General features: G+C 37.2%; 1 protein-coding gene across 7 annotated transcripts; it reads right to left on the reverse strand.

Annotated features, from left to right (window-relative positions):
- Positions 1 to 1,998: 1,998 nt before the first annotated feature.
- LOC139476080 (neurofilament heavy polypeptide-like) lies at positions 1,999 to 26,752 on the reverse strand. Of its 7 annotated transcripts, XM_071259323.1 has the most exons (15): positions 26,544 to 26,752; positions 24,271 to 24,456; positions 22,659 to 22,754; positions 14,036 to 14,068; positions 13,697 to 13,735; positions 12,394 to 12,423; positions 11,785 to 11,814; positions 11,494 to 11,523; positions 10,349 to 10,378; positions 9,520 to 9,552; positions 9,132 to 9,173; positions 7,095 to 8,795; positions 4,154 to 4,194; positions 2,300 to 2,327; positions 1,999 to 2,015 (listed from the first exon to the last, which is right to left on the reverse strand). In XM_071259323.1, exons 1-12 carry the CDS (start codon positions 26,586 to 26,588, stop codon positions 7,095 to 7,097), a joined length of 2,295 nt encoding a protein of 764 aa, XP_071115424.1. In that variant the 5' UTR covers positions 26,589 to 26,752; the 3' UTR covers positions 1,999 to 2,015; positions 2,300 to 2,327; positions 4,154 to 4,194. The 7 variants fall into 7 exon arrangements, with proteins under 7 accessions (XP_071115424.1, XP_071115426.1, XP_071115427.1 ...); XM_071259325.1 differs by lacking the exons at positions 9,520 to 9,552; positions 10,349 to 10,378; positions 11,494 to 11,523; XM_071259326.1 differs by lacking the exons at positions 9,132 to 9,173; positions 9,520 to 9,552; positions 10,349 to 10,378; positions 11,494 to 11,523.
- Between the last annotated feature and the right edge of the window lie 19 nt (positions 26,753 to 26,771).

Genomic DNA, 26,771 nt, shown 5'->3' on the forward strand with positions numbered 1-26,771 from the left:
ATTTTACCAGTATTTCAGTTATATCACAGAATGTCAGCTTTCGTAGGAGCAAAGCCTGAAGCGGTGCAGATCTCAGATGTTTACCACTTCGGTGAAACCCACGAGCACGGGGATGGTGCTGACAAACCTGGACACATGATCAGGATGAATCTGGGATCTGAACCATCTCTCACCAATAGTGATGACATTTGAAGTAGGCCATTGTTACTGTAGTTACCCATGAAGGCAACAGTTGATGGTTGAAACTATATCAAGATAATATCAATTATAGAAACAAGCACTTGTTGAGACCATTATTCTTGTTGGGGTAATACATCAAAGAAGGTGCTGTGCAGAAAAGAAAGAATGATTGCACTGCAAATGCAATCTAGATGGATATTCAGATACAAAAATAGACATTCAAGGAGCAACGCTTGTGTAGTGTTGAACAGCCTGTGGTAGTAGATTGCTAGTATTGCTAAAACAAGAGACCTTGCGTAGAGAATTGCATCATGGCAACAGCAACCATGGTAACAGTGGACAAACTAAAACATCCATTTCACATATTACACTAAAATATAAATATCATTCCACCATGAGTATCCAGTATGGTGTTCAACAAACAATTGGGATCAAACCATTTCATATTTGAGGGGGAGGAGGGGAATTTCTGTTAGAGACAGTAAATTTCAATATTTCAATAACTGCTTCAAATGAAATTTCCAAAACACATATTTTTCAGGACCTCCAGCATGTTGAACAAACAAATAATGTTTTCGATAATTTTCTGGGGCAAATTATTTGTAAAACAAAATCCCCTGGATATCAAATGGTTGGTCCCTTAACAGAAACATCCCATCTTGCTGTAGTACTGCCCATTTCCTGACAAACAATGCACAATAGGTGGGGGTCCTTGTTGATAATCTCAGCAGTATAAAGACACACATCATTAAAATAGCATTAAGAATAGAAACAAATCCACCTTACATTTCTGCACAAGGCAAACATACAATCTGTGTGACCTGAAAGTTTGAATATTGCTCCTTCTGATGATGATAATGCTCTAGAGGAATAAACAACATGTGACTACTGTGTTGTTGGAGTGTTGTCATTGCTAGTGCTTTCACCAGACTTAAGTCAGTCTATTGTTCAGGTTTCTCAATATAGTTAGTTAAGTGTGCTGTTTCAATATTTATCTACTTTTTAAGATTTTAGTAAGAATTTGTATGTGATAATGAGTATTTCCTGTACAGATGATTCACAGAGAAATACTTTGTGTCTTTCAAATAATGGTGTCTACAGTGCTGGGTGATGATATCAAAATACTAATAATACTTTTGAAAATAGTGCTTGACATTTGAAAGATATTTCTATTCAAATGTTAGACAATAATGCTCCTTAACACATTGCATGCACAGATTCAAGTTAATTTATGTGTCGAGTATTTGCCATTTGGTTTTTTCTAAGATCTGCACAAATGCATAGCATGTGTAAAATAGTTGGACACACTTACGCCTGGAATGAGCAGCTTGCAGAGTCTCAAGCTGCTGTAGTTCACACACAGGACCAATAGCAATTGCAGTACAAACCATGGCCAAGCAACAAGCCTTACACTAGAACTGGGATGAGGCCTGTACATTCTTGAATGTCAGCTCACACACTTTTTCCAAGAAGGAAAACACTCATTTTTTGCCTTTTCATCATGAGTTGAGTTGTAAAGGTTGCTATACTGTTGTCAAATAAGGTTTTTTTTGCAACTTGTCTGGATGCTGAGCATGTTTTCAAGAATGAACAGTTCTACACTCACCAGGTCCACAAGCAGAGTTAGTCAATTCCAATTATGATAATCCTGCTCAAGTACTTATATATCAATATAAACAATCCGACGTCACAAATATCTTGTCATTCAATCATGAGTTGTTCGTTGGCATCACAGTGTCAAAGGTGAAGGTCACATGAGTTTGTGCAATGTCATGACGGCTACCGGAGTTATCAGAGCCACGTCTACAGACAGCTTGAAACGTTGACTCCACAGTCTGGCAACAAAATAACAGATATAAGTGAACAAGAACAAAAGATACAAGCAGAAGAGATGCATACATTCAAACTACTTTCAGAATATAATTATCTTATTGCTGATATTGTGATGTTTTCTTTGGCTTAGTTGGTAGAGTCAGACATCATAACCATTAGCATGCTCCGGATCACTTAACTTTTACAATCGGGGGGATCGTTATAGGCAAGGTGCTTCAAACACCTGAATCACATCTTGTTCAATAACATTTAAAAGAAACAGATGCCTGATTGGTTGAGTACTCACCCTTGCTGGCTTAAGAACTTGAGGCACCCTGAAAACACAATACTTCAGTGAGCATATTGTAGCTATAAAGACAATCCAACCAACCTAAACATTTTAAATGAGGAACAGCTGTTCAGAATTAAACGATTGAGTATTTTTTGCAATGAATGGTAGAAAATGCTACAAACTCTGATTTATCTGTTCTTATTGCCAAAGTTAAAGGTGTCAAATTGTTCTGTGACAGTTACAAAGCATAAATACAAATTTGAAGAATGAATTTTAAACTACAACAAAGACTTTAGTGTAAACTGATTTTATATACTTTGTAATCATCTCATATAGGTTGAGCTGATGAAAAACGATTTCACATACACATAAGTGCAGCACATGTACACATGGCACATTACTAATGGAGGAACTATGTTAGTAATAGGTCAAGTATCAATCTGGAGTGATCATGGCATGATTATATGAATGGTAATTACCACACTAATCTACATTAGGCAATTAGCAAGAGGGCCAGTAGTTGAGTGCGACCAGGGATATCCCTTTGAGGCAGATAACCTGGCACATTATGTCACCAGTATTGCTCCCATGGTGTTTCTGACATAATCTCAAACATCATCAGAAACCCTCATCTCAGGAAAGGACCATGAGCTTTCAGTGGAAATCAAACTCATCTCAATATGACTGAGACTTATCTGATATAGCATTAAATTTTAACCCAATTACGGATATTTTTAATCTCGAACAGAATAAAAATTAAGACAACTTCAAGATTCTTGTTTTCCTTATAGAACGATGGAACTTTCTAAAAGATTTGAAATATTCCACAAGGTGATTAGATGCTGAATAATTAGTGGTAAAGTGCCTCCTGGAAGTTTCCAGCTAATTACCCTCTGTTGATGAGAGTCTTGTTACAAGGTATTAGTCTGATAGGTGCAGATAGATGTATATGAGGCAATAACCAGCTGAAGGATTGCTGGATGAACAGTTGCTGTATCGATGACAGCAGGTGAGCTCACCAAAGCCATATCATTTTACATGTCAGAAGAATGAAAGGTGCAACCAGTGTTCGAAATATAAGGGAGGTCCCTGAGGTCCTTGTGGTCTTCATATGGCACTTGAATCTAGGGACGCCTAAATCCTTAACCTTTTAACATCAGGGCTATGACATGGACCCCTGGACATTCATACATACTTTCGAACACTGTGTAACCATGACAGTGATGCGACAGGGTGGAAGGAACCAAGCCTTCACTACAGTGTACTAGACAAGCATTGGGTTACGATCTACTAGTTCGTGCATCACTCAAGGGTTACCGTATTCGACGTAATAAGCGCCCAGGGCGCTCTCAAAATTACAAATAGGGGGCTCTTATTAGAATATAATTTTGGTGAAAGAGTCGAAAGATCGTAAATGATACAGCCTGAAATGATACAAAAGAAAAGTCTGTGCGTATTATACACGACAGATATATTTTTCCAGAATTTAATTGCCCGTAATTAAGGGTGCATATAACACACGAGTGAGTATTATACACGAATAAATGTACACGAATTGTGTACATTGATCAGTCGGAAGGGTGCTAATTGGAATTGTTCACTAGCCTAGCGATATATTGAAAAATATCGCCGTGGGCGCTTATTAGAGCGGGGCGCTTATTACGTCGAATACGGTATATTTAATTCAGGCAAATAAAGCAAAAAAGGCAATGGAATCATTGCAGAAAAATATGACAATGTTAGATTTGTATGAATCTCATAGGAAAAGAATGATTAGTAAGTAACAGCTATGGAAGTCAGAACTTGGGATTCTGCTGAAACTGTGCCATGGTTACTATGACAACATGGGTACCATGGCAACTATCTTACATGAATCAGTCCTGGCACTCTGTCTGTACATCGGTTTGCTCCTGAATGAGATACATGGGAAATGTTAGTTAACGAAGCAAGGCAACAAGAAACATTCTATACAGGGGGTGAATGTTGCTCAACACAGCAAGTAGCAATATTACAGCTTTATCACTGCTGTCTGCAAATAATCTAGTGTGGATCAGACAAACCAGTGGTTGATTGCACTAGCAATGTCCCCACGGCTGACATACAATGACACTCAATCAGCCAGGACTTACATTGCAACCATCTGATCCTCATTCTTGTCACTTCTTGCAACAAGCATAGGGTACTAGAGAAATATTCCTTATACAGAACTAACTAAAATGTCTAAAAGATATTATTTCAAAATCGAATATAGAAATGTAACATGTTAAACACAACTGTGTATTAAGAATGATATTTTCTGGTGGTTACAATGAGATCTGATGAATTATGTTTTATTAACATAATGCAAGTTATGATATGTATGAACAAAGAAATGGAAACATGCATTGAATGAAATAGGTGTTTCATCACAATAGTAGAAGTTCTTGAAATTCTGTGAAACAAATTCTCATATTTCAAAACAGAAAGAACAAACCTCCAACATGTTATTTGGATCACATCAAAAGACAGTTGTGCACACACTGGCAAAAAACAAAGCAATACACACTACACCATGCTGTTTTTCTCTGATGCAACAAGGCTAAGCATCACTCTCATTTAGCTTCCATGAAGATCAATGATTACCACAAAGTAGTCACAAAGGCACATTATTTTATCACTGAAGAGAACATTATCTCAGGGGCAATTTATAGCAATTGTCATTTAGAAAACAAACATATAATGGTCTGTTAAGTAGTTGATTAACATAACATTAACATAACCTCAAAACATTCAGACATGCTTTCTTTAGTTCAAGTTGTTGTAGCAATCTGACAGAGGAACTGAAAATGAAGCCGTAAGATGTCAACATGCTGACAATTCCATCAGCTCTACCTGGGTCTCTGGCATCTTAAGCTGAAACATAACGACTAATGTTAGTGTGTTGGGCACTAAGCGGTTTCAGCACAGCACTTAAAATGATCTTATTATTATGAGCTAATAATAACAAGAGACATACACCAGGGGAATACATGCTGTTTATTCCTGTTTTCATAACCAAAATGTTAGTGTGAAATTACATGCATTCATAAAGGTACAGTACCAGACATCTATCTTGTCATCAAAACCACACAAACACAAGCATGACGTCAGAAATGTACAGAAATAATGATGCAGTTTGTATGAGCAGTAAAAGGCACATTAAGCCCTAAAACAAACAATCAAGCAATATCAAATAATTTACATGCTGGCTGCAACATTGACATATTGCCTGGTCACTCATACAGAGTAGTGAATCCAGCATTGCCATTCATGCAATCATTTCACTCACAGTCAAATTGCAACCTTTTCATAAAGTAGTTGCAAATCTTGCCATCACTTATAAACTCATGCAGTCAAATTGCAACCTCAGCACATTCCAGTATTTAGTCTTGCAATCATTTATTATCTCAACTTAATAACTCTCCAAGTCATATAGCAATGTAAATCCAATCCAGTTGCAACAGTCATGCATTCAAATTTTGATGATCAAAAGCTCTTACAATTCAACAGTATATATACACCAAACAATGAGTTCCAATGAGCATGTAATCGAGACATATCCCAAATACAATGCATTGTTTGTTTGATGTTTTACTATGAAACTATGAACAACCATCCTATACTGTCGAGTTATGATGACATGCAATCAACAAGGTCATAGAGCCTGACCACCTGTTCCAATCTTGTCCCACTTGGAACTAACAATTGAGTGCTGCCAATACAATGCAGCTACAAGCAAGCTAGCAAAAACAATGCAATGCAGTTGCACACTCGCACCATCCAGTTACTGCATTAGAAACCTGCAGGCAACCATCAATGATGATACATTCCATCAACATTCAGGCAACAGTCTACCATGTTATGTCAACAGGAGAGTCTAGTACAAATGTATTGATTAGGTGTGAGAAAGGTGACAGAACTGCATAAAACTGAACAGAAGAAGAAAATAGAAACAGAAAAGAAATAAAAGTAAACAGATTTATTGAGGATAACTGAAGCAAGAAATGAAAAAAAGAGACGACAGTCCAGAGATGAGGCTTGACATGCAGAAGAAGAAAGTTGTTAGAACTGCTGTAGGTGTCAGTGGTGTCCTTGAGCCATGCTGTGTCACAGAGATGGCTGACCAAACATGCTGTGTTAGGTTCCACATTGTGCCCATCTTGTGGTCGGGTTAGTAAAACGTGTTTCCATCTATTGGCCAGGTGCATTCATGATGTCCTCATAGAGTGGCTGGTGAAACAGGTACACATTTCAGAAACACCCTGATTATGTCTTTCTAAAGATCCATTATGCCTTGGAGCAAACTAGAACTAAGGGTTTTTCCACTCCACATATACAGGCGATACATAAATTAGAACAGTTCACAACTGTTACAGGTACAAGGTATATTAATGAACTATTACACATTGCTATGTTTATTAGGTAAAATGCAGATTTGATCAGTAACCTGCTGGTACTAACAAGAGGGAGTAGGTGTGAGGTACCTACGAAAACAAATTATACACTGGTTAGTTTCAATAATGAAATCTAGGTTATCTCATGCAAACAACTTAGTGCTGGATCATTAGTCAACATCCTGGGACATAAGACGCTACCTGCAGCTTGTAACTTGCTTGTCCGCGTCAAGTAATCAGGTACAGCATGCCATAAAATATACTTAGTTCAATGTTAGGCTTCACACCATGCCAGCAAACATGAACTATTAGTTTAATCTTCTTCCTCTACACAGCGAGTCATCCATTGTTAGATCCAAGTCTACACTGTACATGCAGCAGCAGACACTGTCAGTTACCTAGTCCTCCAGTCCCATCATCTGCCTTCTCCTCCTCCTCCTGGCTGCACGGTCGTCCTCTTTACTCTCATCAGTCTCAGTCTCCTTCTCTCTCTCCTCTCGGCGCTTTCTCCGCCTAGCTTCCAGGTCATCTTCCGCAGGCTCTGCTTCAGCAGCATCCTGCTTGGCTCTCTCCTCTCGCCTCTTCCGACGTCTGGCTTCACGGTCATCTTCAACAGGTTCAGCTTCCTCCTTTTTCTCCTCTACTGGTTCTTCTTTTTTTGGTTCTTCCTTCTCCTCAACTTTTGGTGTCTCATCTTCATCATCCTCATAAGCTCTCCTAAACCTTCGTGGCTTCTTCACTTCTTCCTCTTCTGGTTCCTTTGCAGGCTCTTCCTCATTCTTTTCCTCTTCTGGTTCCTTAACAGGCTCCTCTTTCTTTTCTTCAGGTTTTTCTTCTTCGTCACTATCATCAAATGGTCGCCTGAACCTTTTAGGTTTCTTTACTTCATCTTCTTCCTTTGACTCCTCTTTCTTTTCTTCTTTTGGAGGTTCCTCTTTCTCCTCTACTTTAGGTGGCTCCTCTTTCTTTTCTTCCTCCTTCGTATCTTCTTCTGCTGGAGTTTCTTCTTCATCACTGTCATCAAATGGCCTACGGAATCTCTTGGGTTTCTTGGGCTCCTCCTCTTCTTTCTTTTCTTCTTTTTTTTCCTCTTCCTTCTTTTCTTCTTCCTTCTTTTCTTCCTCTGCTGGAGTTTCCTCTTCATCACTGTCATCAAATGGCCTACGGAATCTCTTGGGTTTCTTGGGCTCCTCCTCTTCTTTCTTTTCTTCTTCTTCCTTCTTTTCTTCTTCCTTCTTCTCTTCTTCCTTCTTTTCTTCCTCTGCTGGAGTTTCTTCTTCATCACTGTCATCAAATGGCCTACGGAATTTCTTTGGTTTCTTGGGCTCCTCCTCCTCTTTCTTTTCTTCCTCCTTCTTTTCCTCTTCCTTCTTTTCTTCCTCTGCTGGAGTTTCTTCTTCATCACTGTCATCAAACGGCCTACGGAATTTCTTCAGCTTTTTAGGTTCCTCCTTCTCTTCCTCTTTCTTTTCCTCTTCCTTCTTTTCTTCCTCTGCTGGAGTTTCTTCTTCATCACTGTCATCAAACGGCCTGCGGAATTTCTTCAGTTTTTTAGGTTCCTCCTTCTCTTCTTCTTTCTTTTCCTCTTCCTTCTTTTCTTCCTCTGCTGGAGTTTCTTCTTCATCACTGTCATCAAAAGGCCTACGGAATTTCTTTGGTTTCTTGGGCTCCTCCTCCTCTTTCTTTTCTTCCTCCTTCTTTTCCTCTTCCTTCTTTTCTTCCTCTGCTGGAGTTTCTTCTTCATCACTGTCATCAAACGGCCTGCGGAATTTCTTTAGCTTTTTAGGTTCCTCTTTCTCTTCTTCTTTCTTTTCCTCTTCCTTCTTTTCTTCCTCTGCTGGAGTTTCTTCTTCATCACTGTCATCAAACGGCCTGCGGAATTTCTTCAGCTTTTTAGGTTCCTCCTTTTCTTCCTCTTTCTCTTCCTCCTTCTTTTCTTCTGCTGGAGTTTCCTCGTCATCACTGTCATCAAATGGTCTACGAAATTTCTTAGGTTTCTTTTCTTCTTCCTTTGTTTCTTCTTTCTTCTCTCCATCAGGCTTGTCTTCCTTGTCCTCCTCAGCATCCTTTTCTCCCTTCTCCTTGTCTTCATCCTTCTCCTACAGCAACAATGTACTCACAACAATCAAGTCATATAGTCAACAACATCATTCAACATGTGTTTTCAACTTCGCTCCGTGTTCAGACACCTTTCCTCCACCCTTGACACATGGACATTCTTGACACATTATCAGGGCATACAGATACTGCCATTAACAAAAAAATGCAACATGAAGACAAGCATTTTTAATGCATGGTAATACCTTTGTGACTGTGCTTTTGATAACATGGCATCTACACAAACCCCATCAAATCAATGCACAAAGCTCATTCTAATCATGTCTAGTTGCTCTCAATGGAAAAGGTCAACATAACCATGGTAACCAATTATATACCTCATCTTTCTTTGTATCCTTATTATCACCTTCCTCTTCTTCCTAACAAGACAATTGCTTTGGTTTATTTCTTACACTCCAATCTCCACAGTGTTCATTTTTGTTTTTTTAATCATACAGAAACTATAACATGTATCACAAAAATTATTGTTTTCAAACATAATTATAGTTTACATGTAATAAAATTAACGTGAAACTTGAAAATTGAAAAATATCCTTGAAAGTGAAAACACTACTTTAATTTTGTTTTTGTAGATTCCTAGCCATCATATTACAATCACCAACATTACATCTACATTACTACAGAAAGCATAGCTTTAGCTAAATACTTTCACAAAATATACAACAAAAGTCTCAAGGAAACAAAGTCACACAGCAATCAAACTACCTGATCCTTTTTCTCTACTTCCTCTTCTTCACCCTAGCAATATAATTTACAGATGTAGAACACCAGATTAAACACACGAACTGCACACAGCTGTATGAGACCAAGTAACTGAACTGGGGTTTCACTTTCCCATAATGCTCTCTAACATAAAGTTGGTTGATCATCTTGATGCAAATATATTTAAATCAAAGATCTATATATGTCTTTGTTTAAATTAACTGCAAAAGCAAAGAAGTAGATTGGTGTTTTTCTAAGAAAGAGTTGTACAGGTACCTCATTTTCTTTCTTCTCTATCTCATCGACTTACCGATATGAGAATAGTATCACATGTTTCTGTTGACTACATTGTATTTCCAAAGTCAAAATACAGCTAGAACAAGCACCTGTTTCCATCTACGTGGCAAAGAATATTTTAATGCTACTTGATACCAAGCATTCTTATACTGCATCATGCATCTGCCTGTCATTAAGTTACATCTTATATAATACAATCTCTTGATGAGAATATCCAGTACACTTATAATTAATATTACCGTATTTACAACTATAGTCTCATTGCATATTACCTTGACATGTTGTCATCACAGAATGACTGACCTAATGATTGTTTGCTTGTTGTTAAAACACAGCACTCAGCAATATTTTAGCTGTATGACAGTGGTCTGTAAATAATAGAGACTGGACCAGACTATACAGTGATTGATATCATGAGCATCGAACCATGCAATTGGGATATGATGACATGTATCAACCAAGTCAGCAAGCCTGACCACCCGATCCCGTAAGTCGTCTCTTACAAGCATAGTGAGAGGACAATTCTTAACAGTACCTTTTCTTTTTTCTCTTCCTCTTCTGCAACCTAGTAAAATGAATACTACTTTCTTATGTTTGTCAAAAAACAAACACTTCATTTACGGGATCTTGAGACATTAAAATCAACAGGCTACATTGATCTTGCTAGTGTGAGTAAAACTTTTTTTGGAGATTACCGTATTTTCTTGAGTATAGTGCGCACCCATGTATAATGCACACCCCCCTCTAGTGGGTTCAATATTTTGGAAAAAATTAAATTTGAATATTATGCGCAGAAAAAAATTACACCGTACCCCTTCAGCGAAGTCCGTCAAACAAACGGGTGATGAGAAACTTTGTCCAGACATGTTGATTTACCGTTTAAATTGTATTTTTTGTTCAGCTAGGCATTGTTTTATATCCAGGGATTAAGATTACCTGGTGTATTTTCTCGTAAAACTAAGCCGGACACAGCAATCAGCTGTACACACGTTTTCTTGGAATCTACCAGTGATTCGGGCAAGACACACCCAATGATATAACTTTACAGTATTTTAATGCAACGATCGGCAAAAGTTTTATTTACTATTTTTTTATCAGTAATAATATATTCCAACATCTTGTTAATTTAGATGCAGCTTTTACTAACATACTTAAAAGAATAATAACCCTAAGTGAAGCAGCTGAATGCTATTGCCGGGTATTATTTTTTACATGGAACCAGTCTGACCAGTCACCGTCAAGGCTCCCGTGCACATGATCGCGAGAATTACTTGTTGACATAGAATCGTCCAACAAAAACAAATATGACTTTTAACGAATCAAAGTATGGCATTTATGATATATGTATCCATTCTCTGTCAACTAAAGTTCGCGTCAATAGCGGTAATCTGACCGTGGTTGCTGTTAATAACGGTGAGTTGTGCGATCTTCCAGTGATGAGCCACTTGGCATCCATCACAAAAAACATTTCACATCAGGCATCAGCTGCAACTACATTTGGACTGTCTTCCTTTCTCAAGAGCAATAACTTTATCAATGCTATGGTGTTAGAGCTCTATGTTTGTAATCATCAGATACATGTTGACATGTTGAGCTCCCTACAGAACACAAGTCCACAACTATTCATGGTATACTAGACTACAAGCTACTGAAGCAACTCTATCACAGCAACCAAAGTACCTCATCTTTTTTATCCTCCTCTTCTCCAACCTAGCAACATAATCTATGCTTATTTTATATTTTCTTAAAGGATGTTTTGTGTAATATAGCATACAAGCATTGCAACACAGCACATTTCTCACCACTTGTATGAATGGCTGTAGATGTAATTTCTAAGTATGGCATAAGCAGAGCTAATGCTTAATATCAAGTGATAAGTCACCTAGGTATTTATGCAACTATTTTCACAAAACTAAATTGTGGCAAACTGTAATGTTCTACAAGCTGAAGAAAGAACTCTGACAGAAATACCTGATCATTTCCTTCTTCCTCTTCGTCTCCCTAAGAATACAATTAAAACTTATTTACACTTAATGTTGATCATAGCAGCATAGGAGAACTAGCATTTCCAAGAACAATATCACTGGCCGATCCCTTTTTCAGACATCTAACAAACCATCCTATCATGCGTTTTCGTCACTTCATGACCTGAATATAGGGAGAACCCTGCCTTTTCCAAACTCCTGAATCTGCTTCTAACATCATCAAACAAACAATCCTGTTCAGTGTTTATGTTTACTGGTAATTGCCAGTAGTTTACTAGTAAAATAAGCCATGTACCAGTAAAATTATTATACCCCATCTTTCCAAAATGTTGAATGTACCGATATTTTCAAGTGCTGCTGGGCCAGTGAACCAGCAAATTTATAATTGATCAGAAAACAGTACTGTTACAAGTTGTAACTTGTCCAGAAGCTATAAATCATTCACTCTAATAAATTCGCCTTATCAATAACTTGATCTGAAATATATACTTCTTCAAAATTCAAAAGAATAAATTATCCCTTTGTCCTGTAAAAAAGGTAATTTTTCTCTCACTGATTAATGAATCTTCTAACAATAATGACATAAAACATATACCTTCTCCACCTGGTTGTGTTCTTCCTCTACCTATACAACACAAGCATATCTCACTTTAGTGAAAATCACAAGGGCAAAACACTGTTTACTAATGACAATGATTGCTTCATAATGACATCTACATCAAATGCTACACTTTTCAGGAATCAACAAGTGTTTCTCTTTGGAAGTTCACTGTCAAGATCTCTTAAAAAGTAGAACTAATCTCACAAGAAAAGCAATGTATAATGGAGTATGCACTAGACTAACAACATTTTCATGTTCCTTTTATTGATTTTCATGAAGCATCTACCATCTACAAACACGATAACTACCAAAGCTTGTCAGATGATATTTATAAACAATTTCAACAAAAAATGGATGAATGGACGTTCTCCAAGGCACTATTTACAAAGATGTGCATCTATGAATCAAGGTATGCATCTATGTAATAAACAGTATCAAGGTTTTCATCTATGTATTAAGGTGTCCATCTGATAACAGAAGAGTTCATCTATTCACAAAGTTGTTCATCTATTTACAGTAGGGCTAGGATGATACACCAACTGTGCAGTGTGATATGTATCACGATACCTTGCTCATGATCCAATACGTATCATGATGCTTGCATGTGCTCTTATCCTTGGTCCCTATGCCATTTTTGTCATAGACAGGATTACCAAATACCTAGCACACTAACGATTTACAGTTGGCAGTGTCAATTACGACACAATGGATGAAAATACTTACATTTTCACTACTAATTTTCACTACTAATTAGTATTAGCTGTAACAGTTATTTAAACAAACACTAAAGGTAAGAATCAATATTTTCTACTTAGTATGCAACTGTGATCGATACTTATAATCGAGAAGTAAAAATCGCGATCCACCGATGCATCGGTATATTGTCCCACCACTAATTTACAGGAGTTCATATATCAGCCATGGTCTTCATCTGTGTACTAAGGTGTTCATCTATAGATTCATTGAGTTTCGTCTATCATGTCTATTACACATCTGTATATTTCCATATATTTCCTCCAATATATCTACTTGCAACTACAACCCCATGTAAAATACATAATCCTTTTTCCCTCTCCTTCCTAAAAAGAATACAGTGTTACTGATGTAATAGATCTGACTGCAGAAAATTGCAACTCAATTCAGGAATTGCAACACTAGTAGGCAGGCTGCTATCAGGTCATCACATTCAAGTGTTCCAAGGCTATCCATGACATGTTATTACAAAATACCTCCATGTCTGTAAGGAAATCAACTCACATAGCATAACAACTACAAGCTGACAAAGTAGAGGCAATACCTGGCTTGTTTTCTCCTCTTCTGCTCCATCTTGTTCAACCTAACAATACAATTTATGATTTCAGTCTAAGGTTGAAGGACACCAAGCTCTACGAAACCTAAATCAATTATTCTGCTTATATTGGAACATGTAAATATGTGTAAAACTACTTAAAGTTACTTTATTTCAATAGACTGAAAGTCACTTATTTTGACCCTTTGGATTCTAAACCAATTAAGATGAATTCACAAACTATGATCCACATGTATGTAAACCATGACCCTCTTTCATTCTGGGGTTATGTACTTCTCAATAGTCAATACACATATCTTGAGTGACGATAACTGCATGCCAATATACCTTTTCCCTTTGGTCACCTCCCTCTTTATTTGCCTACCAAGAAAAGCACTGGTGTTAGTCCTGGGTTCAACAATACGCCATATAGCATATTCATTACAGTTATATTTCGACCTTAAATACTAACATGTTTTGTTTGTTTATTGTTTAATGCCTTGCTCAGCCTGTGTCTGGACTTGACAATCCAGTGATTGATAATATGAGCAATGGTCCACACCATCAGGGTACGACAAACACATGTCACAGAGTCTGACCACCCAATCCATTAAGTCGAATGTAAGTAACTAGACGATGTAATTCATTTGTTGTAGATAAACTCTGGACATGATGACATGCTTAACAAATGTCCACCAGTACCTTAGAATAATTGCTTGAGCACATTTCTTGAAATACCCACTAAAAGCCCCTTATTTGATAAGCTACTGATAGCTCCACATATAACTCCACACATCAACTTCACAGCAACAGCAACTACCTCGTTCTGTTTCTCTTCTTCTTTCTCCCCACCCTATTAAGACAAAATATTCATAACTGATCTACTCTTGTACATGTTGGAGAATATGCATCTCTTGTTTAACATCCAACATGATGAAACTCCGTACAGCCTGCTTCCAGTGCTGTTCTTAATAATAACATCATTCTGCATGTACTGTAACCAGATCATATTTAACTTAATGTGATATAGTTTTTTACTTAATAAAAATTGTCTTCAAGTTCTTACTTCATTAATTCTTTAACTTCATTCATTTTGTCAGTAATCTGTAATCATCATACTTATCATGCTTATTAATTAACATTTGTGTTTTGTCCAACATCTATTGATACATATATATTTGAAGTTGTTCAATACTGTATCTGGTATGTAACGAGATGCACTTGCTACAATGCAGCAGACAAACACAGCAATCATCCAAATACCTCCTTCTCTGTGCTTTCTTCCTCATCGCCTCCCTAGCAACACAATCATTACTGTTTTCAGGAGATGTGTATCATAACAGTACTCAGAAGGAAATATGAACTACTCATAAAAAATTTCTACTGAAAAATGCAGAATACAAACAATGATTAGACTGTAACTATATATGGCCATGCTTTGAAGTTTTTTACACTGTTCAACACTATCAAAAGCACAGAGATACTCAACAGTTTATACAGATAGGCACTTCAATCATGTGACAATTGATAACAGTTGTTAACAGATGGGAACTTGAGCTTTGTGACCATTGATAACATTTGTACACTATTTGGGCACTTTTGACTCGTGACCATTGATAACAGTTGTTAACAGATGGGAACTTGAGCTTTGTGACCATTGATAACATTTGTACACTATTTGGGCACTTTTGACTCGTGACCATTGACAACAGTTGTTAACAGATGGGAACTTGAGCTTTGTGACCATTGATTACATTTGTACACTATTTGGGCACTTTTGACTCGTGACCACTGATAACAGTTGTTAACAGATTGCTCCTTATTATTTTATCATTGATAACAGTTGTAAACAGATGGGCACTTCAGTCAATGGACAGTCAACAACTGTTGTAGTGGATATCTCTAATGGATAGACAAGATGGCAAGCATTTACATTTTTAGCCATTTATGGAGCTGTCCGAAAAGCAGTTCACAACCACACCAAACAATTATACCTTATCCAATTTTTCTCCTTCTTCTTCCTAATAGAAAATATCAAATTTTAAGTATTGGAATTGAATCAAAACATGAACTAATATTTTCTTCTAAATCTACAATAACAATGAAAAAGTTCATGAGGAAAGATGTCGGATGTGTAAACGATAAGGAGTCAGTAAAAATATACTGCAACAGAGAGAAATTATTAATCCAATCAACAAAACAGGTATTGTCTATACATATAGATAACACACGTTTAGCAAGTAAACATTGTCAAGTGAAAGTCACAGCAAATGGGAGAAATGACACACAAGGGTGTTGTCTTCTATCAGCATGCAATCTCACACAAGTACAGTTACTGAGAAGATTTATGCTTTGGATGTCGTGTATTCAAAATATTTATCAACTTCATCTTCTTGAAGACTGAAACACTTCCTTCAAAGCAACAATTCATTCATTCTCAAAACAATAGTTCACTGGAAGAGCATAAGAAATTTGTCCTTCCATATCAAAATATTATTTTGAATGATTTGGACACATAGAAACTTTTATTACAAGGAAGTGTAATACACTGTTTATTCAATGATTAACCAAACAAATTTGTAATATTTTGATGAATCAATTTTGAATATGAAGATTATAACCACACACAGCATTTTGCAATATGCACTCATATCTACCTGGACACACATCATCTATGTCAACATTTGCAATTATACAGGTTACTTTCATTTTGTCTGCCATTTCCATTTCTTATGGAAAAAGATGAAAATCAGATCACACTGTCACCATGTAACTCCCTACACATACCATGGGTGTTGGGTGTGGTGTAAGTGAGGGAGTTGGGTTTTATGCTAGTTTTACTATTATTCCAGTCGTATTATGGTGGGGGACACTAAGAATGAGGTTCACACATTCTACCATTGTAGGGAATCAGCGGCGAGCCACTTCAACCACTAGGCTATCCAACTACCCAGGGTGTGGTGGAAGAAAAAGGGGCATCTGCAATCATACAGATGGGAGGAGAGCCATCCTTCCCACGGAGAAGGGCTCCGATTCTACAGATTGGACTATCGGTTACTACTACTAGGGGGTGGGTCTATCAAACCAACACAAGTACCTCGTCCTTTTTCTCTGCAACTTCTTCTCCCTAACAACATAATCATTGATTTCAGTCGATGGTTGTTTCAAACATTAAATGTTAATTACTCACACTTTTTCAAGGTTATGATTAATGGACAACTCTGTTTATCCTGATTATATTTGATATGGTCAAATTACACAGTTATACTAGGATATAGGTCATATTTTACATGATTCACATGGTCAGATTACATTACAAAGTATTTTGACCTGGTCAAGTTTCATATTTATAGAATATTTGCTTAGTCAACAAATTACATATTTACTGTATAGTATTTCTATAGAACATCTGAATGGTCAAGTTACATGTTAATAGTGAAGTCTACAAAAAAATACATCCAACTTATGATCACATGATCATACTAATTTCTCAATTATGAATTGGATTATTTCAGTAATGTTCAATGATAGGTCAGATAGTAGCGAGATTCCTACATGGTATTGGTGGATGCTATTTCTCTGTAAGGAGATGAAACATGCATGGAACCTACATATTACTCACAAAGTACCGATCTGATAGCATGAATAGGGAGGTTCTGAATGGCCTGTCATATCACATATTGTCAATTGACAACTTAATATCTTCTTAATTCAAATGACTGACAATGATCTGATGAATCTGAACTAAAATTATGTTACTATTAATGTAACTACTGTTACTACTGCTTTGTAATCTAAGGGTAACAGGATCCATTGCAACAATAGAGACAAATACCTCATCCGTTTTCTCTTTTTCTTCACTTTCTTCCTCCTTGCAAAATAATCATGACACTGTCTGCACATTGTTCCAACATGTCATCCAACATTCCACTACACTACTAAGTTTACAACAGATGTGAAAATGATTTCGTTCAACATGTTCAATATAAGTATTCTTACTTATCAGATTCTACCAACACAAACAACTGTCTGCACATATTTCATTATCAGAAATGTGAAATAGTTACTTTAACAGGTTTAACATAGAAGTTTCACCTAAACATGCATGTGTAATGCAGAAATTTGATCAACGTGTCAAACATTTATGAGGAAGTCAAACAAAATGGAGAACTGCTGTCACTACAGGAGAATGATTTCCTTGATAAGTTTGTGCTCAAGACAAACAAGGGACAGACACAGATACTAGTCTGTCAGTCCAAGACTTTTTACAATCTAGAGGGAAAAATGGAAATCTAAAATAAAAAAAATAGAGTTATGTTACATAAACCACTAATTCAAGTGAGGAGCAAAATATTTGGATATGACCAGTGGTACTACCCCTGCAAACCATGCACAATGTTCAACGTGTCCATTGATCAAACATGGGGAGTCATCAGCTGATTTACATGTATTATCGTGTGTTTATATTCTCTTTCTAAACCAGGTGCTGTTGGGTAAAACCCCCTTCATGTGAACTGAGACTTGGGGCATGCTTGCAACACCTGGCACTTTTAAATCTATTTTCTACTAGGGAAATAAAAACCACTGCAACAAAAATACCTCTTTCTTCTCTTTCTCTTCCTCTTCTCCCTAATAACAAAATTATTTAAAATACTTTTTTCCAAAAACAGCCTTTAAGACAATCAAATATCAATTATATCCATGAATTGAATTTTGTTTATAGAAAAGACGGTTCATAAAAAACATAAGGATATTTGGTATAGTTTAGGTACTAACTTCCCAGATACTAGCCGTATAGCCTATATATATATATCATCATCAAGAACTAATGTCTAGGTATAAAACTTTCCAGATGCATCCAAGGCAACCACGCCTAGAAATACAGCCTATATGGATAAATATTCTGTGATAATCAATGATCACCAAGAACTAGTCCTGCCGTCTCAGTATGAAACCACCCAGATGCCTCCAAACAACCTACATACAGAGAAATAGTCTGTGATAATCAATGATCACCAAGAACTAGTCCTGCTGTCTTGGTATGAAACTTCCCAAGTTTCTTCATTATTGTTCATGGCAACCATGCCCTGTCATATAACCTTCATACATGTATTGTTTATCTTCAAGAACTAAAACAAACTGATAACATACATCACAGGGGAACACGCAAGGACATTTCATTTCAAAGTGATATGAAAGACATGCACTGCAGTATCAGGGACACCATGGTTATCTAAAGGGAATGTTTAACATTGATAGAATGATACCTTCTATTTAGAGAAATTTGTCATTTTACAAAAAAATAAGAATAATATTCATATTTTATAGTCTGAGAATTTTTCAGCGGGAAAATATTGCTTTCTGACAAACTGGAGGGACCTATCTCACAGAATTACTCAACTAGTTTAGATCGATTTCATAATCTTATTCAATAATTTACTGTTCATATACAATTCATTGAAGGCAGTGTCAAATGTACTCCTTAGACTGACCACATCGATAAACATACTTCACATTACATGACATCATTCTCTGGCTTTCAAACTTCAAGGTACATCCCATCTTCCCGAGGCAAGGGCGTTAACTGACTATAAAAGTCCAGTTTCCACCCTTGCCGAACTAGGCTGGAATTCCAGAGTTACAGTTTGGCTGGCCTAATGTGTCTATGCATGGTCCAATCAAAATTGTGTAAACAACATGGACTTCAATGTGCAGATTTCTGTCGACTGCAGGGTTTGCAAGGCATAAATAACGTCAACTGGGCGTCAACAGATATTTTGCAAAGCCTTTCATGTTTTTAATCAAGGTGCTCCAGTGATTTGATGCACTTCGAAGAGTAAGACCCGTTTTATACCAATATAGATCTTGATTATCGATCAGATCATCTTGACTGGGCACTGCCATTTTGTTTGAAGCAAATGTAATTGATATGAGAGATGGAATCTGATTGGTCAATAGGAGTGACATAGAAGGGACATAACTCGAAAAAGCCACTGGTTGCACTACAACTGAGCATGAAAATTCCAGCCTAGTTCGGCAAGGGTGGAAACTTGACTTCTATAGTCAGTTAACATCCTTGCCTTATGAAGATGGGTAAATACATGGAAAGCTGACACAGGATGTTAACCTCTCTGCATGCAATCAAGGCACTGTGTGTGTCTGGTGGATTATCACACAGAGAGTCCTGACAGAAGGAAATGGGACACTCTCACACACAAAACAAATACCTCTTCCTTTTTCTCTTCTACTTCTTTTTCCTAAACATAACAATACACTCATCTTTAATGTTATCCAATAAATAAACTTTTCAAAACTATTTACAGATTGAATAAGTGAGTGAACGAGTCTGGTTTTACGCCACTTAAGCAATATTCCAGCAATATCACGGCGGGGAACACCAGAAATGGGCTTCACACATTGTACCCATGTCGGGAATCGAACCCGGGTCTTCGGCGTGACGAGCTAACGCTTTAACCACTAGGCTACCCGACCGCCCTTTTACAGATTGAAGGCTTGACACTGACAACATGGACAAAACTGTCTTTACTACTTTTTACAATATCGTCAACGTTAAAGGTAAAACTTTGGAGAGTTAATATAGCATGAATATATTTTTATAAAGAAAATACCAGGCTAAAGCTAAAAAAAATAATGGTATTGGTTCTCAGGCACCGCCCACATCATCATAAAGTCTGCTGCACATTTCATTTTATTTCCATTTTTAAAAAATGTAAAAATCTTTAAATATCCCCCACCTTGAACATACAACCCTGGCAGTGAAATGCTACAATACTTAAGAACAACATGATTTCGCTGAAATTATTGTCAATAAAATTCCTCTACATACTAGCTTGAACAACCAAAAAAACAAAAAAAAAACACCCGCCCTCACTATATTTTCAAATGCCATTGCCTGAGAGCCAATACTTTTATTTTTTTGAAGCCTAATCATGCTAATTGAACATACCTAAGGCTTTCTCACTTATTCATATATTACTGTTTAATAATACTGAGATGTTACATGGTACTATAAGAGCCAAGTCCTGTCCAGTAGACTGAAAAGTCTTGGGCACGGACCGCAATTGTAGCTGTACGGGGCTGCAAGACCTGTACATGACTTGCAGAAATCACAAAATATTTGAGTGAGTGAGTATGGTTTAACTCCGCTTTAAGCAATATTCCAGCAATATCACGGCAGGGGACACCAGAAATGGGCTTTATACATTGTACCTATTTTGGGAATCGAACCCAGGTCTTCAGCGTGACAAGCAAATGCTTTAACCATTAGGCTACCCGACCGGTCTCAAAATATTTGAACCTATACCAGGTAATATTATCTAACTGAACATTATTAAGTCAAGGCAAAGGTCAGTTATGTAGGGAAGGGAACCACAGCAACAACAACAATACCTCATCCTTCTTCTCTTCCTCCTCCTCCTGGTAACATAAGCATTAACACCATCACACTCTTGCATGTTTGGTTATTTGTTGTTTAAAGCAATATTTCAGCTGTATAACAGAGATCTGTAAATAATCACATCTGGACCAGACAATCCAGTGAATGACATCATAAGCATAGATCTATGCAATTAGGATCTGATACACCAACCAAGTCAGTGAGTCTGACCAACCGATCCGTTAGTCATCTCTTACAGGTTGCTGAAGACCAATTCTAAACCTGATCTTCATGGGGGGGGGGGGGGGGATCTCTCATGTAACAGAAGGGGGACTGACATATTTGGATGTGGGGCGAATGTGGTAGCCACAATTAGCAATATTCCAGCTCTGTCACAGGGGCCATAAGGTCCTGACAATAACCAGTCAGTTAACCCCATTGAAGTGTCTGCCGGGGTGAGTTGTGCGTTTCAGTCATATCACAGCATGTCATTTAATGTAGGAGGAAGGTCTGAAGTGATGCAGGACATTCATCACTTCGGTAAACTGAAACTTCGGTATGGATATGGTGATGACCATGCTGGAACAATCATGGTGAATAGCAAACTCAAACCCATGATCACGGAATCCTCCACAGTGAATAGCACAGCCCTAACGACTGGCCACCTGTGCCATCCAGTCTTTATTGATGTTAAAGTATGAGGTACATGGGTTTATTTTGGCTTCCCACTGAGTTACACTCTAAAACTCCATGTAAGTAACCACACATTAGATGATATCTACCTTATTAATGCTCATTATAGCTACTATGACTAGTACTGTTGTAAAACATTGAAGTCATTGCTTCATCAACATGATGAAAAACATGTGTATAACTACTGCAAGATTAACGTTTAGTCTCTGAAAATATATGATTTTGATAGAAACAAACAACTCCATTTAAATTAAAATGGAGCCTTAATGAGATGGGACATTCAGAACCTGTGGAAAATCTAGACTTGCTTCATTTTGTGGTATAGCATTGCAGTAACGGCTGGGCAGAAGGTCCAAGGACTGAGAAAGAAAACATATAGTCCAAGGACTATAGAATACTGCATGCATTTAGAGAAACAAGTGAAATATGTCAGGTATGTCAACTCCAAGCATGCCTTGCTGAGTGGAAATATGATAGTGAGTATACAGGTCATCACGTCTCAACATAGCAGTACCATGTACATAATATACCATAAGGATATTATAATGAAGTTTGTATTTATATGACACAATCAGTCAGATTTCCTTTCCTGGAAATGAACAACATAGTATCATAGGAAAACTGTATCATGGATGAAGTAACACTTAAACAATACTCATCGTTACGATGGTTTAGGAAATAAAGAAATCTTTACGACGATAACAAACTGAAGACGACCTACAAAATACAGTGTCATCATAAAGTGTGATAACAGTGATTGTGTGATTAAAACATAAATAAAATTCACCAACAGCCGTGACAAAGTACAGTGATGCAAATGGTGTGAAATCTGATAACAGTTGTGAATATCCACCCATGATCTGTAAATGAAAAAGCAAGTACCTCTATCTGTGCTTGTGATACTTCAATTTTGTCAGCCATCTTCAGAAAAACGTATATGCTGTTTGATTCCACAGCATCATAAAAGCGATCATAGCCCTGCAAGGAAAGGAAAGCATTGAAACCTATTCCATACAACATGTACAATGCAGACGCAGTTGGCAACAACAGTAAAAAATATGGTCACCTTTAGTGAGTAAGTTGGGTTTAATACCACTTTTAACAGCTTTCCATTTATTCCACAGTGATGCAGGTTTCAGATGGTTTCCACTTTGTTGAAACCCATGAGTACCTTAGACGACTGGGCTACCAGGACCCTTGTTGACCTTTATTCAAAAACAAATTCCACTGTTCTGTTCCCATTTACAACATACTAGTCGAACTAAAGGAAGGAGAGTAGGGGATAGAATATCAGTTAGAGAAGCAAGAAGATATGCAGTCAAATCCTTGGTAAGGTTGGTTTGAATATCAACCCTAATCATCAATGAAATAGCTGTAATCGGAGTTAGCGATACAGAATCATGTTAATAAATATGATATTGATATAACACTGATAAACCTTTAATTCTAACATTTTCATAATTATTTACCCTAATCATCAATGAAGTGGATTAATCGTAGAACAGTAGTACTTAATCAGTGGTAGAAACTAACATGTTTGGTCTTCTAGTCCTTATGATGGTAACATATAGCAAAACCCCTAAAACTTGGTAAATTTGTACTAGTCCTTATGATACCTTAACAACTCGGCAGTTTGGCAAGGACTACAGGACTAGTGCCAATTTCTAACGCTGCTTAATCATGTTGATAAATATGATATTGATAAACATTTTATTCTTCGGTTTTCATAATTTTATTAACTACTTTAAAGAGCTGTGTTTTCAATAGAAATGTCTCTGGGTCTCACAATGAATTGTTATTACATCAGTCTCGTCATGTGCAAAAAGGGAAGAAGTAAAAGGCCTGTTGTTAGGAAGAACTAGATAATGGCCTTTGAAGATGACAAATAGGTTCTTTACAGATTCCCTTGTATACTCATACCACTGACACAGTGAAGCAGGGTTGAAGCAGATCGGATTACTTTCTAGGACATTTACTGATTGTTATCCAAATATCCTGCAGATAATTTTAAAATGTGGTAATGAAACAGAAGAATGCCAAAACTTTCAAAATATGAAAAGTCCTAAAGCCATTTCTCTCCAACAAAATCACTGGTGAAACAAGTCGTACTGCTGACCATGGTAACAGGGAGAGGAGCTAGGAGGCCTACAGTAAAAGTAACAGTGTCAGTGTTTTTCTTAAAGTCAAGAGGACTAGTGGAAACCTTTGTACACTATTCCTCAGTGTTTGTAGCTAGTCCTGCTTGAATGAGACAAATATGTTTTCTATGTATTGTTCACATTTTCTATAATGTTATTTAGTTCAAATTTGTAGTAAAATTGAAGTCTTGAGTGCTGGTTCAGAATCATAGCCCTTAAATGTAACTAGGCAAAGGCTACAATCACTGGAATTTTACTTGTCCTCCGTACAATGTAGTAGTCACGGGCTAGCAGACTAGCATGACTTAAAGGCTGCACTCAGTGACTGTTAATATTTAATGTGATAGACGACTTACCCCACAGTACTCATCATCACTGAAGATCTGTGGTGGCAAGGGGTTCTTCATTCCTTCCTTTGGTTCTGCATTTGCCCTCATAAACTTCTTGTCTTCCTCTTTGGAGGGATCGGAGATGTCAATTGTCTCCATGGGTATATTCATGCTGGAGAGAATGTCCGTCACGTGCAGCATCTCTTTCTTAAGCTGAAAACACCCCACAATGGCAACACTCATTGTGCTGTTTACATGGTTTACCCAGTCCATCGAAATATTACATATAATTTATATAATTATACATTAATTCTTCTGTGACTGTATTAGACAATATCCACACACAAGGGTTATATTGCGATATGTGTATTGCTGACATCCGTATTGCAATATACCGGTATATCGGTATACTGGAGTTACACTGCACACCCCTAATTATGAGCTGACCTTGCTTGGCCATGTGGACAGAATGACATTTTAATTTAATCAGGCTTTGGACTGACTAATGGCTAATGTCCCTGGGTACAAATCGATATTTTAAAATGCAGCCAGACTTTGGTAACCATGTCGTTTTGTACCCTATCCATATCTATTTGTACCCAGATTTCTGAAATCCCGCAACAGGCTATGTCGTAAACTCATACACGTCTGGTTTATGACATTGTCCATCATGGCTGCTCCCGCACGTGTAAGACAAGAAGAGCTTGCAATTTTTTTTGATCAATAGAGACACTTTCTTTGGGTGAGTTTGTTCGGAAGGGGATGGAGATTAAACGAAAGTATGTCTTCATAGAAAAAGATAATGATGTAAATGTAGGCTTGGCTGACATGATCAAGAATGTACAAGACATCTTCTTGGCCCTGGGGTTCTGCCATGCTTAAATTAATTTCAGCATGCTCAGCGGCTGACAATATAGTTGGAAAACATGCATGACTGCAAATTATCTCCCCTTCCTGTCGTTAAGCGTAATGATGTCGTAGAAGTCTCTCGCAGCGAAAAGAGAATAAAACAACATGGATACAAAGAGATATGGACAGGGTACAAAACGACATCGTTACCAAAGTCTAGTTACAATTCAATATATCGATTTGTACCCTGGGTACATTTGAATGGTACCCAGATCGAGAGTGACCCTTTAGGACCAATTTATAATGGGTGCATTAAATGCACTACAATCAAAATAACATTCACAAATAGCTCCTTCCTTCTTTTTTTGTCCAAACTAAGCTACATGTGTACAGTTAGTGCTTTCCAATGTTGGTATGTGATCTATGGTGCTGGATAGTGGCACCACTGAAGAGCTGCAGGTTCATTTAACTTTTGAGTAAGTGAATGAATGTTGTTTTATACAAAAGTCTGCAATATTAATCATAACCAGTTAGTTAATCATGATGCCTATCCAAAAAATCAAATCACCTACAACAGTCAAAAACTAGAACAGCAACATCAGAGCCTGGAAAGCCCTGCTACTTTTTGCCACATAAAAGTGTTGTGCAAGTTGTGGAGGTACAGGTACCATTATTTCTGATTACTAAAATGTACAAGATCAACCCAGGCAGGTATTGCAGTGAATCTTTGACTCATTGGATGGTTTACCCTTTATATTGTTTCAAATCAAGCATGGTTGTATCAAGTAAAAGCTCAAAGTTTGGCAGCCTCTCATAACAGCTACCTTGTTGATTCAAGCTGGTGTGGACACAAGATTTACACTGTTTGCAATGTCCTGACTGAAAACATTCCTTGAAATGTATTAGGAACGTGTTACTTTTTGAAACAGGTTGTCATCAGTCTTTTTTAATATAATATTGTTCTTATAATTCATGTTTACAGTTGAGTTTAGGTTAATTATTTTCACAAAATCATGAAATGTCCATATCCAAATGTAGATGCATTTACAGAGCTCTTTCCAAATTGTTAGTATCTGCACGGACCTATATAACAAGTCCGTGGTATCTGGAAACAGACATTAGACAGCAACATGAACTTTACCATATTAACCGGCGGCAGAAAGATATTAGTAACGCTTGTCAATATCAGTTTACTCAGGTTTGAGACACTGCGATCATTGATTGATGTCTGTCCAAAAACAAGATCTAACTTCTAGGCAGAAGTCAAACCAAAGGTGAAAGTTTTGGTAATGGTCAATAGTCACAATGTGTGAGAAACTCAAAACACAACGCTCCAAATTTAGTTTCAACGACTCAGCGGTTTCTAAACTTTTGTAAACAAACACTGTCGAGTGTCATTTTGACATGGAGCAATAAGGAGTGGGTGTGGCTAGTTTTGTTGACATATTTACCCGCATACTGCTGCAAATGTTCGTGACGTACACCTTGATCACCATCTTGTCAAAAATTTGCAAGTCTACTGGATCGAAGAAGAAAGTCAAATGATCAAGGAATGATGAGCACCACCCGAAATTCCTCGATGATTCCGATTATGGACAGATTAGAGGCTGTAATCCGAAACTACCCAAAACATCCGAGACTTTGCAAGCGTTCACCTCTCGTGACGTCACAGGAAATGA

This window comes from Haliotis cracherodii, unplaced genomic scaffold, assembly GCF_022045235.1.
Source record: "Haliotis cracherodii isolate W230 unplaced genomic scaffold, xgHalCrac1.p SCAF_3, whole genome shotgun sequence".
Classification (NCBI taxonomy): Eukaryota; Metazoa; Mollusca; class Gastropoda; order Lepetellida; family Haliotidae; genus Haliotis; species Haliotis cracherodii.